This window comes from Cetorhinus maximus, chromosome 1 (assembly GCF_964194155.1).
Source record: "Cetorhinus maximus chromosome 1, sCetMax3.hap1.1, whole genome shotgun sequence".
Taxonomy (NCBI): Eukaryota; Metazoa; Chordata; class Chondrichthyes; order Lamniformes; family Cetorhinidae; genus Cetorhinus; species Cetorhinus maximus.
In genome coordinates this window covers 89110077-89128406 of record NC_135879.1, presented here as the reverse complement: position 1 = coordinate 89128406, position 18330 = coordinate 89110077, and the positions used below count along the sequence as shown (strand labels likewise).

The window sequence follows — 18330 nt, the reverse complement described above, 5'->3', positions numbered from 1 at the left end:
TCATTTTCAGTCTCAGAAGAATCCGTTTCATGGGTCACTTCAAAAAGCGATTCTTTTACTGTGGGCAGTTCATTATGTAATATTACTGGGAATCACACCGGAAACACCAAATAACCATCCCCTGTACAGCACTTTTTGGATTTAAGCACCTATGGTCACCGTCCCAGGTGCACTTTTTGTCCTAAATCTCAAATTGACTAGGGTTACCACCATTTTCAGACCTCCTGACATTAACCCCATCTTTGTACTGGAATCTTTGTCTAATACTTGGTTGACCTTGAAATTCGGCCACAGTAGAGTCTTCCAACTTTTGTTTCACAGCATTGTTGTTTGTAATTGCTAAGAAAGTGACTGGGAACAACTATTTTCCTAGAAATCATTTTAGGGTAGCAGCCATTTGATCCAGGAGAGATTTTTCCCCCCGGAATTGAACCCGTTAGTACTAAAAGACTATCAACGTGGGAAATACGAGCACAGTCTAGTAACTTAAATGCCAATACCGACTCTGGAATTTCAAGTTCAAATCTCTGCAGTCTCCTGGATTTTGATGAATGGAACATGATATATTCTTCCATGGATTGATCATCTGATTTCCTAAATCTATCAAAAGATTGTCCAAGCTTCACATGCTTCCAATAACTCATCCTTTATCTAAAAATTGTAACAGAAGCTCCAATCCCTCTTCATGATCCACGTCATCCACTTTCCACTCTGAAAATACTTTACTTCTTATCTTACTTTTGGCTGGTGACGATAACGCCAAAGCCATACTGGCATCTTTCTGGGTATGGAAGTAACCTGGGTCCACATTTCAACTTCAGCCTTCCACTGTTGATAAGGTTCAGAGTAAAAAAAATGGTGGACAGTCAAAGCTTGTGATTTTGCGCTGTCCTTCTGCAATTCCACAACTTAAATGTCAGCAACAGTACACTTCTTTTCCCACAGAGGATCGAGACAAAAAGCTTCATATACAGCAATCAATCAACAAAGCTTAAAGTTCATCCTCTGCTACCGTGTTACTCACAATAAGTGCTTGTGGTGGAAGACTGAATCCAAAGCTGTTTTTTTTTACTTCAAGCTCCTCAGTGTTGCAGACTTTCTAGTAGTTCCACCCAGAGTGTTCCAGCTGTATCTATTTATACTGTTCAGATGGGAGAGCCAATGCCCATCACCTGTTTTAATTAGCAATTGTCTTTAACAAGGTAGTTGCCATGCAATGTGATTATTGTTACATTGAAATTTCTTAAACATTAAATGAAATAAATGATCAGTAAACCTATATTTGGTGGAATTAGGAATCTGGTTTTGATAGTGATAGCCGAGGGACAAATGTTAATCAAGACATAGGAAAACTTGCTACCCTTCTTTGAATAGTGCACGTAGATCTTTTTTATTTACCTAAAAGCTTGGTTTTACATCTCATCCAAAAGATATAATGCTTAACGATGCAACACCATCAGCTAAAACGTGAGCCTAGATTAGGTTCTCAAATTCCAGAATGGAGCTTGAACCTATAATCTTCTGATTCAAAGGCTAGAGTATTACTAATTGAGTCAGGTTGACAGTCATTCAACATTTCTCCAAAAACATCAGATGTTCCTCATGCTATGTTCATGGGTAATTTAGAAATTTCTTAAATCTAACCCTCACATTCACTCATCTCAATGCAAAACTGTTTTACCATTTGGCATTCACCATTTGCTCCTGTCAGATGCTTTGTTTCAAAAATGAATGTGTTTGGTTAAAGGGACCTAACATTTGCAACAACTTACAATTCTGGACTTAAGGAAGCTACAGCGTTTCAATGGGACTGATTATAGCAGAAAAGTTGATGTTGCAAATCTACCTGCCAAGTTCACCAGATCAAATTTTTTTGGAACAGCCTACATTTTTAAAAAAGTTAAGAGAAGGGACCAGCAATCCATCAGGGTTACCATTTTCAATACTGGGCACCAGGATGACATTGACAGGTGCAACAAACCAGCTGATAGAGGATATGCTGCTCCGATTATGGGAACTTGGATGATACAGGCTATAACCTAGTGCACAGTGAAATCTCTAAATTACATATCCCTTAGGGACTGGTATCAGCTGTTCTTATTTTCCAAATGGTCAGTATAATAGAAACAGTTTTTTTTTTATTTGTTCATATGATGTGGGCATCGCTGGCTAGGCAAGCACTTATTGCACATCCCGAATTGCCCTTGCCGTGGGTCTGAAGTCGCATATAGGCCAGACTAGGTAAGGACAACAGATTTCCTTCCCTAAAGGGCATTAGTGAACCAGATGGGTTTTTACAACAATCAACAATGGTTTCATAGACTTTTAATTCCAGATTTTTATTGAACTCAAATTCCACCATCTGTCATCGTGGGATTCAAACCTGGGTCCCCAGGGCATTACCCTGGATCTCTGGATTACTAGTCCAGCAACAATACCACTACGCCATTGCCTCCCCTAAATTGAGATTAATTAGTTGCAACAAGAGTCAAGGGACAAGAATCACCATGCTTCCTACAGGCATTGGCTCTGTTCACTTTGCATTTTCAGTCTAAATTCCCATTTCATTTCAAACGGCTCTCATTTTGAGCAGAATTAATGAATTGGGTTTCTCAGTTTCACTTAGCAGCATAAAGACCGTAACAGGACAAATAAGAAAGGAAATGTAATGAGTGGCTGTGCTGGTATACTGAAGCTTTCAGACAAGTCTGAGGATGGATTGAGGGAGATTTGGGAGGGAAAACACAACAGGTTACATTATGTATCAGAGTGAAATTGCAGGTTTCTGATTGAGCATCAAATCTGCAGGAAGACTGAGTGATAGCTAGGCATTACAGGCCAGTCCATCACTCTATAAAGCAGCAGAGGCATTCAGGACGGCCACCCATCTTTCCTTCCCAAAGCCAAAGTTTCTCAAAAAAAGAGATCCACCATCACCAGAAGCTGAAGGAAAGAGGACAATGGCAGGATCAGGAGAAGAGGAGCAGTTAGACACTGCTGAATGAGTGTATGAACATGGCAATGTGGGCAGGAAACAATGGTCACTCTTGATGTTTGCAGGCGCTTTCCTTGATTTGGAAGGCTGCTGAGGTTAGTGCACGTAGGTCAGTACAAGGAAGCAGTGGCTTGTGAAAGAAACAGCTTTTGTCAAATGGGAAGTTATTTACCCAGCATCCATAATGGCAGAGACACTGTTCTATCCATGGGATAGGGCCGTGTAAGCATTCAATCCCAGAAACAGAGCAATTTCTCTGCCGTTATGGATACTGGGTGAAAAGCTCCCAATTACACAAAAGCCATTTGTGTCACAAAGCCTGCTGAATCCTCATGTTGACCTGGATGCAATGACCTCAGAGAAATGATAGACCCAAGAGAATTTGAGGGCAGAGAGGAAGCATCAGTGTTTATGATTTAGTGAAAGTTCCAGAAATAGCAGCTTTGGAACAGGCCATGCCTTGCGTTTTAAGTTGTAAAAGGGTTTAGTGCTTGGCCATTCTGTTCATTTGTAAAATTGCATTTTGAAAACATATTGCTGCATTTAACAAACTCTTAATATTTTAGCATGATAATATCAAGATGATCACTTTTGGTGATGCATACATTTCCAATTATACTGTTAAAAATCATTCTGGTCATAAATACATACTTTCTGAATGAGCTCTATTCCACCCACAATATCTGCTCCATGTTTCTGAGCGACAGCAGCTTCTTCTGGACTCTGCAAGAACAATATTTCAGAGACCGAGTTCATCATACTAACAATTTACTACTGAGGGGATTTTCATGTATCTTTATAGATACTGCCTTTGAAGTTATTCCATAAGTGAAATAAATCTTGTACTTCACAAGTGGCAAAATCAATAGCAGAATAAACACAGCAATTAAAGATGTACATATTTCACAGAATAGTTGGGACAAACTGTAGCGTTTTTGGCATCCAAAAAGAGACAAATTTCTCAAGTTATGCACAGACAGAAAATAAATCAGAGTTGGTATCTTCAATAGGCAACCTATCAGCTTAACCATATTTCTCAATCATCTGCAGGAACAGGAGAATAATTTGCTTCTTCGTCAATTATAAGGCTTTAGTGAAACTAGCAGGAAAAAAAAATGGATATGTAATTCTTACCTCTGTGAATACCAGCACATTGTTGACAGTTGTCATAAAAGGATAAGGCAGGTGTACAATTTTGACAAATGGATCCACTTTTTTCTGGGATACAAGGAAAAGAACAAGTTAGAAACCAAGTGCAATTTACATTTGTATCCAAGTTATTTAACAAGGAGAGTGGTGAGCTGCTTCCTTTTGACTTCATCATATTTCAGCCCTCAAAGTTTCTGATATCACACCTATGTTGTAAATATGTGCTGAAGAATGCATTTTAACCAAGAAGGAATAACTTAAAAAAAGACACAAGACCACTATAGCCTATTCTCATCCCTTCTTACAGCTAACTCATGAGTAGCTTTGAGAGAGCCATGAGAGCAATTAATCTTCCTGCTCTCTTAACTGGAGGTTGGGCAGCCTACAATGGAGAAAGAAAATTGAAGAGAAGATTTTAGTTATTTTTAAACATTTCTTAAAAAGTACAAGGAAACTATTACTGTTAAAATATAAAAGCAAAATACTGCGGATGCTGGAAATCTGAAACATAAACAAAAATCACTGGAAAAACTCCAAGTCTGACAGCATCTGTGGAGAGAAAGACAGAGTTACTCTGTCTTTCTCTTCACAGATGCTGTCAAACTTGCTGAGTTCTTCCAGCAATTTTTGTTTTTGTTTCTGTTATACTCTGGCCTAACCATTTTCAATTTTCCGGCATATAAAAAAAAACTATAGTCTATAAGTCAATTGAAAGTCTCCTATCTTTGTAAACAAATAAGGCACATACATAAAACCCCAACTGAGGGGAGTGGGGAAATCTATTTCACTCCATTCTTTATTTTAAATTCAACATCTTTTGACATGCAGTTCATGATCATCTGAGGAACAGCAGAATCAAAAGGAGAAAAAGACCCAACACCAACAGGTTTGATTCATTCAACCTAACAGGGCTGCAAATTTGAACTGACATGGGAACTGATCTCAAGACAGCAATCCTGAGAGAGTGCGCTATCAGGTATATAAACAGCAGGAGCTTTTCAGGATGTTTGTATCTAACAGAATGGTCTGGGAACTGGAAGAAACTGATACTTCAGCAGGTACTTGTTCTGAATGCAAGCATTCCAAAGAGACATACCTAATTACAGCAAGCTTAATCTACAAGTGGCACACCCAAAAACACAGAAACACTTGGAGAAACTTAATCAATTACTCATCAAAAAGACAATTTAAAAACAAGTAACTTGGATGATTCTTTAAAGTTCTAAAGTTTTCTATAAGATCAAGCTTCTACTTAAGAATGTAAAGCACAGGCTTGCAAACTTCACCTTCTTCTCCAGCTTCATGTCAAGCCGCAGATCAATATAAACAGGTTGCCTGGGGTAAGTAAAGTCTAACTGCTGAAACTTCTTCAGCATATCAATTGCTGTCTCAACATCATGCATTTTCTTTGGGTAATACTGGATCCGGTAGACATCATCAACTGGCTCCCAAGCTGTCAGACCATATGGCTTATGTCTGTTTAAGTCTGTCTTTCTTTCACTTTTAGGTTTCAGGTTTTCCTTCTTTGGGTCTTTCTGTTCTGTTTTGGAGGGTCTGTCATTTAAAAAAATGGGAAAATTATCGAACAGTTTCATATGGCAAATACAGGACAATGCACAGGACATGTTTTTTTTTTAGTTTGAATTCCACGAGTTAAGCTGTCTTCATAACTCACGAATGAACAAATCAGGAATTATACAGTAAAGGAAACTTCATGTTAAGTTATAGGAAATTTCTTATGCAGTATGTTGCTCATCTAAAGGAATAACTTGTCAAACTGCCTGACTTAAATTTTTTGTGTTTATAAAGAACCCAGATAAGCTGCTGGGACTGCTTTAAGTTTCTAATGTTACAAAAGAACTTCTAATCCCACTGCCTCTCTTCTGCCTTTAGAAAATTAATTGGCCCTTGCTGCCATGGAGCAGAGCTGTGTAAGTCAACTGTCCAGGGATACTGATTTTGTTGTCAAGTGGTTTAATTAGGGACAACTCATGGCTTCATGTGGCACTGAGATACAGTGACAGGCTTGCTAAATGCTCCATATCCCCCTGATTGCAAAGCTCAGCCCTGAAACAAGCTGATCACTCCATGTTACATTCCACTGATTACTTGTAAGTTTAATAAAATAAATGTTTTAAACTTTATGAATTTAGACTTTTTCACAATTTTTTGAGCTCATCAAGGAAAATAATATGAGTACTAGGAAATGCAGCATTCTTTCACATTTAGCACCCAAGTGTCAATCAAACACAACACAAGTGACTGTGGAGTGTGCCCCAACCACCTCAAAAGGCAATCGTGTTCCTAAAACCATCCAATGATCTTGTGAGATTTGGAAGTTGTACTTCAGATTCTAAGGAACTTACAAAGACAGCTTTAACTAACAATCCTCTTGTGCATTGAGTCAAAGGATAGGTACAGGAAACTTTCACCAAATTTGTCTGATGAATATTCTGAGAGGTAAAAGAAGTCCATATGCTAACCTAGCTCCATTAATTAACAAATAGAATGGTCACAGCACAAAATGAGGCCATTTAGCCCATCATGTCTATGCCAACTCTCTGCAAGAGCAACTCACCTCATCACATTCCTCCATCCTTCCCTTATAATCTTGCAATTTCTTCTCTTTAGGTGCTTACCCAATTCCCTTGTGAAAGCACCAATTGAATCTGCCTCCACCACTTTCACAGGCAGTGCATTCCAGATGCTAAACACTCATTGCATAAAAAGGTCTTTCCTCATGACACTGTTGCTTCTTTTCACCATAAACCAGTGTCCTCTAATTGTCAGCTTTTCTGCCAATGGGAACAACTTCTTGTGCTCTACTCTGTCATGACCTCACAAGATTTTGAGCACCTCTTACCAAATCTCCTCTCAACCTTCCCTCCTCTTAGAACAACCCTAAATTCTCTAATCATAGAGTCATAGCAACACAGGAGACCATTCAGCTCATCGAGTCCATGCTGCTCTCTATAAAGCAATCCAGTTAGTCCCATTTCCCCACTCTATCCCCGAAGCCCTGCAAGTTTATTTCCCTCAAGTGCTTATCAACTTGCTTTTGAAATCGTTGATAATCTCCACTTCGACCACTCTTGTAGGCAGAGTGTTCCAGGTCATTACCACTCATGGAGTAAAAATTTTCTTCATTTCACTCTGTATCTCTTGCCCAAGCCTTAAAATTTATGTTCCTTAATCCTTGTACCATCAGCCATAATCTTGTACAACTTCATCAGATCTCCCTCAATCTCCTTTACTCCAGGAGAATAACTCCATCTTCTGCAAGCTAACCTTGTAGTTGAATTCCCTCATCCCTAGATCCTTCTAGTAAATCCCCTCTGCACACTCTCAAGGACCTTTACATCCTTCCTAAAGTGTGGTGACCAGAACTGGACACAATACTCTAGCTGCAGCCTAAGAAGAGCTTTATAAAAGTTCAGCATAACTTCCCTGCTTTTGCACTCAATACTTCTATTTATGAAGCTCAAAATACGATAAGCTATGCTAACTACTCTCTCAATATGTCCTGCACCTTCAAGGGTTTTGCACATGAACTCACAGGTCCCTCCATCCCTCACACTTTTTAGAACAGTGTCATTCATTCTGTATTTTATCTCTTTATCCCTTCTACCAAAATGCATCACTCACACTTGTCTCTGTTAAATTCCATCTGTCATCCGTCTGTCCATTCTGATAACCTTTCAAGTCCTATTGCAATAGATGAGTATCATCCTCACTGTTTGCCACACCTCCAAGTTTGGACCAGATTTTCAGTTTTACTCTACATCCCAATAACCAAGTCATCACATATATCAAAAAAACAAGTGAAGAGGACACTCACTAGAGTGCATACCTCTGCCACACTGTGTTGACTCAACATTATTACAATTACACAGCTCTTTCTCTCTCTTGAGGTTTTTCCCTGCTTGGTTCCCTGCTCCATAACTACAAAGCTGAAAAATTAAATCTTTTTATGAAGAGCTTCCATCTTACTAAAGAGGCCTCAGGTCAATCTACATTCAACAACCTGCGCTGAAAGCTCTGCTCCCATTTTGAAAGGTGACAAATCCACCATAGCAGCAGAGACAATCCAGAACATTCTAAAACAATCAACAACATTCTAATTAAAACAAGCCGCAACATTCTAAAAAAAAAGTCAATCACCCTATCTCCTAATGTTAATGGGTCCTTCAAAAAATTCCAGGATCCGGATCCACATCATTGCCAAGTTAGTTTAAACTCTCTCCAACCGCACTGGTGAACCTCACTGAGAGGACAGTGGACCCAGTCCTTTTGAGGTGCCACCTGTTTCGAATAGGTGCCTTTTGCTCTAGAGCTGGTTCCAATGCCCCAAGAATCTGAAACCCTCCCTCCTCAAGTACACATTGATCCTCCCTATCTTCCTGTTTCTACCCTCGCTGATACATGGCACTGGCAGTACTCCAGAGATTACTACCTTCGAGTCGTCATTCCGAGTAGTCCCCAAGGATGCGTACTAGTTTGAGAGTGGCACACACCCTGAAGAATCCTGCACCTCCCGCCTCTTTCTATTTTTCCGGATGGCCACCCATCTACTATCTTGAACTCCCACTGCCTGTGGGGTGACCAACTCCTGGAATAGCTGATCCAGGAAACTGTCGGCCTCACTGATGCTCCACAGTGACTCCATCGCCCCTCAAGCTTGGAAGTCCTGAGCTCGAGCTTAAGCAGCTGGAGACACTTCCTACACACCCCAAGGTACATGAAGCATCCTGAAGTTCCAACATGGTGGAAATTGCAAGCAACAGATCTCAATTGCTCATCCATGATCTAAAAAAAATCTATACCGTCTTTCAGAATCCAGTTAGTACCTTGTTTAAATTATTATATTTAAATTTACCCATATAATTGAAGTCCCTCATCCCTGGAACCATTCATGTCAATCTTTTCTGCATCCTCTCTAAAGCCTTAACATCCAGTTGAGGTGGAAGCGGTGTTTTATAAAGGCTTTCCATAACTTCTTTGCTTTTGTACTCTATGTTCTATTTTGACCACTTTCTCAACCTGCTGTGCCACCTTCAATGATTATGACCACAAATATCCCCATGTCTCCATTCCTGCACTGCTTTTGCTAGATAATAATGATTAATAAAACTCTCAAGCAGAATAGAAATTTATAATGTATACATTGAAAAAAAACATATAATTTATGTTCAGCCTACGCAAAATAAAATATTTCAACAAGTCTGAGAAATCATACTTCACAGCAGCAAAATGCCTGACCAGAAGGTGCTTCTCCAATAAGGTGGATATGCCGGTAATGTTTTGACCTCCCATTAATATGTGCTTATAGCATCCAGTAAGCACTGAAACATAAGAAAAAAATATGAAAATCATCCATAATATTACATCTAGATACTCATACATTAATAGTTCTTTCATTAAAGTGAACAATAATAGAAAGGGCATTTTGTAGTTGTTTGGTAGTAAAGAACTTTTCATCTTGCTGGATTTGTGTAAGAGCGATGAGCTGTCGCATGATAGATATATGTCAGGGCTTGTCCTCAAGGCTTGCTGCCTTGCTCCTGCACAAAAGTGATGTCCCTTTACACCCTATCTTATCTACGACCAGTTTTGCACAGCAATAATTTGCTGTGATTTGCCAAATGGTTGGGATTTGCCAATAATTTGCCAAATGGTTGGGGAAATTGTTAGTTTTGAACAAGTTTTCCACGGTTTTCACATTTGCGAAGACCATCCAAGACTTGCAGATTGATAGCAATGCTTTGTCCATGTGCTCATTTGGCTTTGCTAGCCTATTCACCAATGTCCCACTAAGGAAGCCATAGATACTGACGCTGCAGCACTATATAACGATGATCTAGTCCCAACACCATTATATGCTGAAATAGGGCGCATCAAAGGCATCCTGCAGAATAATGGCTACCCTGATCAGATCATTTTGCGCTGTAAATCACGTTAACTCATGAACGGGCCTAAGGCCATCATTTTTGACCCTGAAAAGTGTCCAGTCTACCTCAAACTACCCTGGAAGGGCAAGGTATCTTAAAAATTTGAGCAACAGGTTTCATGCTGTTACTATGCAGTAGCAACACGAGTGGTATTCACCACTAACAGGATGCTGCTGTCAAATCAAAAAGACATTCTGCCTATCAGACAAATGAGTAATGTTGTATATGATTTCAGTGCCAGTGTGATCCTAGGTATGTAGGTCATACATCCCAAAGACTGGCAGATCGTATCAAACAGTATGTCCCTTCTGCTTTTTGCAATGGGCAAGGTACCCACCAGCCCCTGCTGGCAAAACTCAAAATGCAGGGTCCAACGTTAGTTGCGATTCAGCGATTGGACAATATTTGCTAAATAATCCTCAGTGTGCTAAAAATTACGCTGATAGCCAATTTAAGATTGTCAGTCGAGCTTGCAGTGTGGCGCATTGGCATGTACTGGAAGCTACATATATTAATACACAGAGCCCTGTTCTTTGCAGACAGAAAGAACACGTACACACATAGCACCTGTTTCAGCTAAACAAAATAAGTGATAGCCATTCGCTGGTTCATTCCTCAGGGCAATGTCTTGACCAATCAGAGTCAAGCTGCCTGGTTTAAAATGTCAACAATGCTTGGTAGTTAACTGAATGCACTATTAACTGGTGCATTCTCCATGGCAACACCTCTATCAATCAGAGCCCAATTGCGAACCAATCAGCACTCTCTTTTCATACAGTATAAAGTTTTGTTTCCCCTTCATTGGTATTCTTGCAATTGTCCTGATGAGTGCAAGATGAAAAGCTTTGACAAAGTGTCTTTTTTCAGCAATACTCAGGACTAATTTGCAGCAAATAAAAGAATTTTTTTAAGATATGTCAACCTTTGTCCAGTGTTCAGACCTGCCAATTGTCACAGTGTAAAAATATACTACTTGAGAAATGCAACACATTTTGAAGCAAATCCATTTATCTATCTGTTAAAAGCCTTTGGAATTCTACTGTCGAGTGGGTGCTGTGGTATCTTGCTGGATTACTTATTTAAATTTAAAATCTATTTTGGACTGTTGCCTTAAAGGGTGTGTGTAGTTGGGAGCCAGGTTAATTAGGAGTTTTGGGATTTGTTATAGTATTTAAGTGCCTGTAATCTTATATATGTGTTTGGATTCTTTTCTTTTGCTAATAAATGTTTTAATTTAATTTTTTAAATCACTAAAGGTGTTAGTGGACTCACTACTTCTGAATTCAGTTCACAAATCTTCTCATAATAAATACAAATTGCAAAACCATTGTGATAGCGTGGTCAAGTTTCCCTTGTGGATTTGGTCTGTCTGGCACATATCACCTGCCACATCATAACAAAGCTGGGGGCTCTTTGCAGGATTTTTGAAATTCCTTGATTGGTTTGGAGTTGGTGAATCTTAAGGCCATGAGTACAGGAAGAACATTAAACTCAGGAGTTGCTGTGAGGGATTTTAAAGTGGTAAGACTGCAAATATGGCTTTATCCATTGCTAAGACTTTTCTGGGAGTGAAAGATATAACCCTGATTGGTTTACAAAAAATATCTAAAGGTAAATTAATAGAATTGGCGGATAAGTTGCAGTTGAGGTTAACTATAGGGGAAAAGAAAGCAGACATAATTGAAGTAATAGTGCAGTGTTTGAAATTGGGAGGGATACCTCAAGCTAGTGAGTCAGTTGAATTGGCTAAGATTCAGTTGCAAATGAAAAAAATTGAGTTGGAGGTGAAAGAAAAGGAACAGGAAAAAGAGAGAGCATTTCAAAGGGAAATGGAAATGAAAAAACTTGATCTTCAGAGGGAGAAATTAGCAATGGAGAAAAGAGAAAAAAAGAGGGAGAGGGGATATCAGCTTAAAAAGCTAGAGTTTAAAAAAGAGATCTCAGGTGCTGAGGAAGGTTCCGATGTGTATATGACCACTCTTAATTTAAAACCCAGTGGGGAGATGTTTAAGTTTGTGCAGGCACTTAACGAAGTTTAAGGAAAGGGATGTACAGGCGTTCTTTATTTCGTTTGAGAAGATAGCTCAGCAGATGAAATGGCCACAAGAAATCTAGACATTGCTTTTACAGTCTAGGTTGGTAGGTAGAACTCATGAGGTATATGCATCGCTGTCAGAAGAGATGTCGATGGATTATGATGCCGTAAAAAAGGCTATTTTGAGAGCATATGAGTTGGTTCCTGAGGCATACAGGCAGAAATTTAAGAATATAAGGAAACAACCTGGTCAGATTTATATTCAGTTTGAGAGATTAAAACAAAGTAATCTTGACCATTGAATATGGGCATTAAAAGTAGAGACAACATATGCAGATTTTAGAGAAGTAATTCTTTTGGAAGAATTTAAAGATTCAATTCCTTCGGAAGAATTTAAAGATCCAATTTCTTCGGAAGTGAGGACTCACGTGGATGAACAGAGAGGTGAAACAGCTAGGCAAGCAGCAGAGATAGCTGATGATTTTGAGTTAGTTCATAGATGCAAACCTTTTTTTGTCACCCTTTTAAATCAGAGAAGGATAGGAAGTGGGAAGGTGAAAGGAAGATAGTTCGTCAAGGAAGAGAAGGAGCAGTTCGAAATTTTCAAGAAGTTTCTCTTCAGACCAAGCAGGAAGGTGCTGAGGGTAGAAGTGACACTTGAAAACTGAGGTGTTTCATTGTAATAAGGTGGGGCACACAAAGTCAAAGTGGTAGAGTTTACAGGGAAAACCCATTGTAGTAATTGGAATGCAGAAAAGGTCTGGAAATAAGAGCACTGTGGGTTCTGAGATCCACATTTATTTCGAGAGGATTAGAATATAAAAGCAGGGATGTGCTGCTGAGGCTTTATAAGGTGGACCACATTTAGAATATTGTGAGCAATTTTGGGCCCCGTATCTCAGGAAAGATGTGCTGGCCCTGGAGAGGGTCCAGAGGAGGTTCACGAGAATGATCCCAGGAATGAAAGGCTTAACATATGAGGAACGTTTGAGGATTCTGGGTCTATACTCGATGGAGTTTAGAAGGATGAAGGGGGATCTGATTGAAACTTACAGAATACTGAAAGGCCTGGATAGAGTGGACGTGGAGAGGATGTTTCCATTAATAGGAGAGACTAGGACCTGAGGGCATAACCTCAGAGTAAAGGGAAGACCTTTTAGAACAGAGATGAGGAGAAACTTCTTTAGCCAGAGAGTGGTGAATCTATGGAATTCATTGCCACAGAAGGCTGTGGAGGCCAGGTCATTGAGTGTATTTAAGACCGAGATAGATAGGTTCTTGATTGGTAAGGGGATCAAAGGTTACAGGGAGAAGGCGGGAGAATGGGGTTGAGAAACTTATCCGCCATGATTGAATGGCGGAGCAGACACGATGGGCCGAATAGCCTAATTTCTGCTCCTATGTCTTATGGTCTTATGTAGCTGGGTCACAGATGTTGGTGATGCCTACTGTAGTCGAGCAGCATGTGGAAGTGCATTCAACAGAGGTATTGCGCAAAGAACATCCTGGGTTGTTTCCAGATTTTGTAGTAACCAGATCATAAACTCTCAGGTTAAAATAGGAAAAGGGGGAGTTTAAAAGGCAGGGAAAATTTGCTGATATTCAATTAGCTGGATCTGTTTTTGAAAAGATTGTACATGAAGAGAAGGTTGAAGGCAATGAAGTAAGGGGACCACTTAAGTTGATTCAGGAGAAGTTAGTGGATCAGGAGTCGGAAACTACTCTCCTGGAATATATGACAAACTTCAGAGAAAGATTGAACAGGGCTTGTGAGTTAGCTCAAGAACATTTATAGATATCACAATGGGTGATGAAGGTGAAGACAAATAAGAGAGCCAAAGCTCGTAATTTTGTTGCTGGGGAAAAAGAAGTGTTAGTTTTGTTACCAATATTGGATGAACCATTAAAGGCAAGGCTTAGTGGGCCTTACGGGATTGAAAAGAAACTGAAGTAAATTATTTAATAAATACACCAGATATAGGAAAGAAACAAAAGGTGTGTCATGGAAATATGCTTAAAAAGTAATTTGACACGGAAGATAACCAAAAGGAGATATTAGTGGTGGTAGATAAAATGAAAGAGGTAGAAATGAAAGATTCTGAAGGTGATTTTCCTCTAATCAAGTTGGACAATGAGGGGGTGCTTAAAGATTTAAAATAATATTGAGTTGCCTTCCAGACAAGTGTCAAAGTGATTTGGAGAAGCAGTCACACAAAGCTATTTGTGGGAATAAGCTGTGGAGGACAAATTTAGCTACACGTGATGTAGATGTTATGATTCAGTTTCAATAAGGCAACATCCTTATAGATTGAATCCAGTGAAATTATTATAAGTACAGAAAGAAATCGAAATCATCCTTCAGAATGGCATTATTGAGTCTAGTTGCAGTAACTGGAGTTCGCCTATTGTGATGGTACCCAAACCCGATGGGACACAAAGCTGTGTGTGGATTATCGAAAAGTAAATGCAGTGACAAAAGCATATTCATATCCTATTCCACGGTTGGAAGATTGCATTGAGAAAGTGGGACAATCAAAGTTTATCACAGAGATTGAAAAGCTGAGAGGATATTAGCAAGTACCGTTATCGGCGAGAGCAAAAAAGATATCAGCTTTTGTGATGCCAGATGGAGTATATCAGTTTAAAGTTATGCCATTTGATACGAAGAATGCACCAGCAACATTTCAAAGCCCGACAAAAAAAGTAATTGCAGGGCTGAGCAATTGTGCTGTTTATACTGACGACTTGGTAGTTTTCAGTCAAATGTGGGAGGAGCATTTACAACATCTGAAAGAACTGTTTGCTCAGCTAATTTGATGATGAATTTGGCTAAGAGTGAATTTACAAAAGCACAAGTTACATATCTAGGCCATACCATTGGACATGGTAAGGTGGCTCAGACCGATGTGAAAGTAAAAGCTATCGTCAATTTCCCAGTGCCTACAACAAAACGAGAAGTTTTGAGATTTCTGGGCATAAGTGGATTTCACTGGAAGTTTATACCAAATTTTAGCAGTGTGCTTGCTCCATTGACTGAATTGCTAAAGAAGAACAAGAAGTTTCAATGGACACAGGAGTGTCAGAATGTATTTGACAGTTTAAAAACTGTATTAACTACAACGTCAGTTTTGTCAGTACCTAATTATGCCAAGCAGTTTAAGTTGATTTAAGTGATGTAGATATTGGTGCTGTATTGTTACAAGAAGATGAAACTGGAATTGAGAAGCCGATAAGGATATTTTTCACAAAAGCTGGGCGTACATCAGAGAACATATTAAACCATCAAAAAGGAGACTCTAGGTCTGGTGGTAGTGTTGCAACATTTCAAGTTTTATGTTGCAAGCAATTAGTCAGAAACAATTATTTATACAGACCACAATCCTTTAAAATTTCTAGACAAATTTCAACAACAGATTGCAAGACTGTCCAGATGGAGTTTATCACTGCAACCATTCACAGGTTATACATGTGGCTGGGCAAGGAAATCTAACTTGTCAAGAGTTTAAAGCTCAAAGGAAATTGGACATTTAAAACCTGGACGCTGGACTGAAATGACTTCTGTTGATACAAATAATTTGGATATATTGTTATGTTAATGCATGTACCGAGTAATGTAATAGTTTGTGTATATAGTTAAGTACAGTAAGTAATGCAAGATGGGTTGAGAAAATGAAGCTGTCTTTCAAAATTATGATGGTTCACTTTTTACGTAAGGATAGAGGTGTTACGAAACTATCACATTTTTCTTAATAGTATTGTGGGATATTGTAAGGTAGGTTTATGGTTCTGAGTGTGGATGGTTCTGTCAGTGCAATTGATTTAATTGAATTAGAGTCAGATAGACTGCAAGGTTGAAATTATCAAATGAACCAGGTGTAAAAAGGGTACTTGAAATGCTAATGAGCGAGCTCATGTACAAGAGTCAATAAGGTATAAATGAAACATGTATTTTAAGAAAGTGGGAAGTTGTTTGATTTTCAAAGGGATGGTAGGATGTCTGCAACTAACAAGATAAATGGGGCAAGGTTATTACGTTTATTTATCCCAAAACGAATAGGCTATATTGACATCATGAAAAATGTTTATATTATGGGAAAAGTAAGTTTCTAAACACATGTGAAACAACGGGATTCTACACATTAGCGTGGCCAAGTTCCCTGTGTAGATTTGGTCTGCCTGGCACATGTCACCTGCCACATCATAACACACTCTCTCACCCTCTCCCTCCCCCCTGGATGATAACTCTCTCTGCCACCCACCCCTCCCAGGACAATAACACACTCTACCTCCCCCTGGATGACAACACACTCTCTCCCCGGATGTTAACACAATCTCTCTCCCTCCCCCTGGATGATAACACACTCTCTCTCCCTGCCCCCGATGATAACACACTCTCCCTCCCTCTCCCCAGATGATAACACATTCTCCCTCCCTCCCTCCGATAACACACTCTCTCTCTTCCTCCCCCTCCCTTCGGATGATCACACACACACACACACTCACTCCCTCCCTCTCCCCGGTTGATAACACACTCTCTCCCCCCCCCCCCCCCAAATGATAACACACACACACTCCCTGGATGATAACACACTCTCTCCCCCCCCAGGATTATACCCTCTCTCTCCATCTCCCTCCCACCGAATGATAACACACACTCTCCCTAACTCTCCCTGGATGAAAACACACTCTCTCTCTGGATGATAACACCCTCTCCCTCCCCCCGGAAGATAACACGCACGCTCTCCCTCCCCCCTCCGGATGATAACACGCACGCTCTTCCCTCCCCCCCCCCGGATGATAACACGCACGCTCTTCCCTCCCCCCCCCGGATGATAACACGCACGCTCTTCCCTCCCCCCCCCCCCCCCCCGATGATAACACGCACGCTCTTCCCTCCCCCCCCCCCCCCCCCGGATGATAACACGCACACTCTCCCTCCCCCCGGATGATCTCTCTCTCTCACTCACTCTCTCTCCCCCTCCTTTATGTAAATATTAGAATTGTTCAACGACGTCATAAAGATCTCCGGGCGAACCAGAATGAGCTTAAATTACGTCACCAACTGACCTCGGCCCGCAGCCGCCATGCTGCCGATATGCAGAATGTTCCGTTTGTTTAATGTGTCCCTCCCGCTGCAGACTCCCGCACATCAGTTCCGGGCTCCCTCGGATCAAACCAGTGCTTTTGAACAAGCCGCAGCTACAGATTTTCAATTAACACTGAATATTTCGCGGTCTTTGTCTTCTCCCCAAAATCAACTATTCATAAGGCTGAATTAGGGAATTAAAAATAGACATGGCGGACTCATTCCCAGTGTAAATAATTATATTAACTGAGAAAATGTACAAATGCCAAATCAGAAAGGAGAGCACATTGGTGCAGCTAGGAAAGGGGACCATATTCAGAAAGATGAGGAGGCAGTTGCAGGGTGAACAAATGTTTTGAAATAAAATAAGGGGCATTTGGACTTTGAGACCGCGGCGGGTGTGTTTCTGGTTTCCAGAGGGTCTGGAATGGGGGAGGTGTGCATGTTGACAGAGAAAAAGCGAAGGCAAGGATCTCCCAGGCTCAGTGTGCCACAGGCTGTCCGAGAAATAAGGGGAAAAAAGCATCCCCATCAGTGACGCAAGACAAGCAATCAAAATAAGGGACAATCCCTTAAAATAGAGGACAGTTGGTCACCTTAAGAAGGTTTAAAAGTTTGAAAGAGTAGTGTGGAGCTAAAGATTCTGCCACCTATGGTGGAACAAGATAAAGGGGGTATTGAAAATACTTGAATCAACATGCTAAACAGCTGGGACTCGGGCCCTTTTTTGATTGACCTGTTGGAGGGACAAAGTTGATCAAGTGTCTTTTTTTTTGTAAAAATATACTTTATTCATAAAATATCTTCACATTCCAAACCATTTCAAAAACAACATTACAAGGGTACAATCCAGGTTAAACTTTTACAAAATGTATCACCAGGTGCATCAGTACAAACAATATTACAATCATTTACAGCCTTTCATTTTGATCTGTACAGCCCGAGGGGCTCTAAACAGTTCCCAGTCTCTCGGTGCGCTGTGGTAGAAAGGTCTTAGACAGCGACCCTTCCCCATTGTGCCTTTGCGGCAGCTGCCCCAAGCTTTAGTGCGTCCCTCAGCACGTAGTCCTGGACTTTGGATTGTGCCAGTCCGCAACAATCGGTCGGGGACAACTCT

The 18330-nt window shown here is 40.2% G+C and overlaps 1 protein-coding gene across 1 annotated transcript in view; it reads right to left on the bottom strand.

The window, feature by feature from the left end:
• mrpl1 (mitochondrial ribosomal protein L1) overlaps nt 1–17331 on the bottom strand; it is a 53708-nt gene extending 36377 nt beyond the window's left edge. The window contains exons 1-5 of the mRNA XM_078543595.1: nt 17195–17331; nt 9381–9486; nt 5431–5698; nt 4130–4213; nt 3647–3718 (exon numbers count right to left, since the gene is read on the bottom strand). Coding sequence (XP_078399721.1) covers nt 3647–3718; nt 4130–4213; nt 5431–5698; nt 9381–9486; nt 17195–17213 — 549 coding nt within the window. The 5' untranslated portion in view covers nt 17214–17331. The remainder of the gene's footprint in view (nt 1–3646; nt 3719–4129; nt 4214–5430; nt 5699–9380; nt 9487–17194) is intronic.
• Nucleotides 17332–18330: the final 999 nt, after the last annotated feature.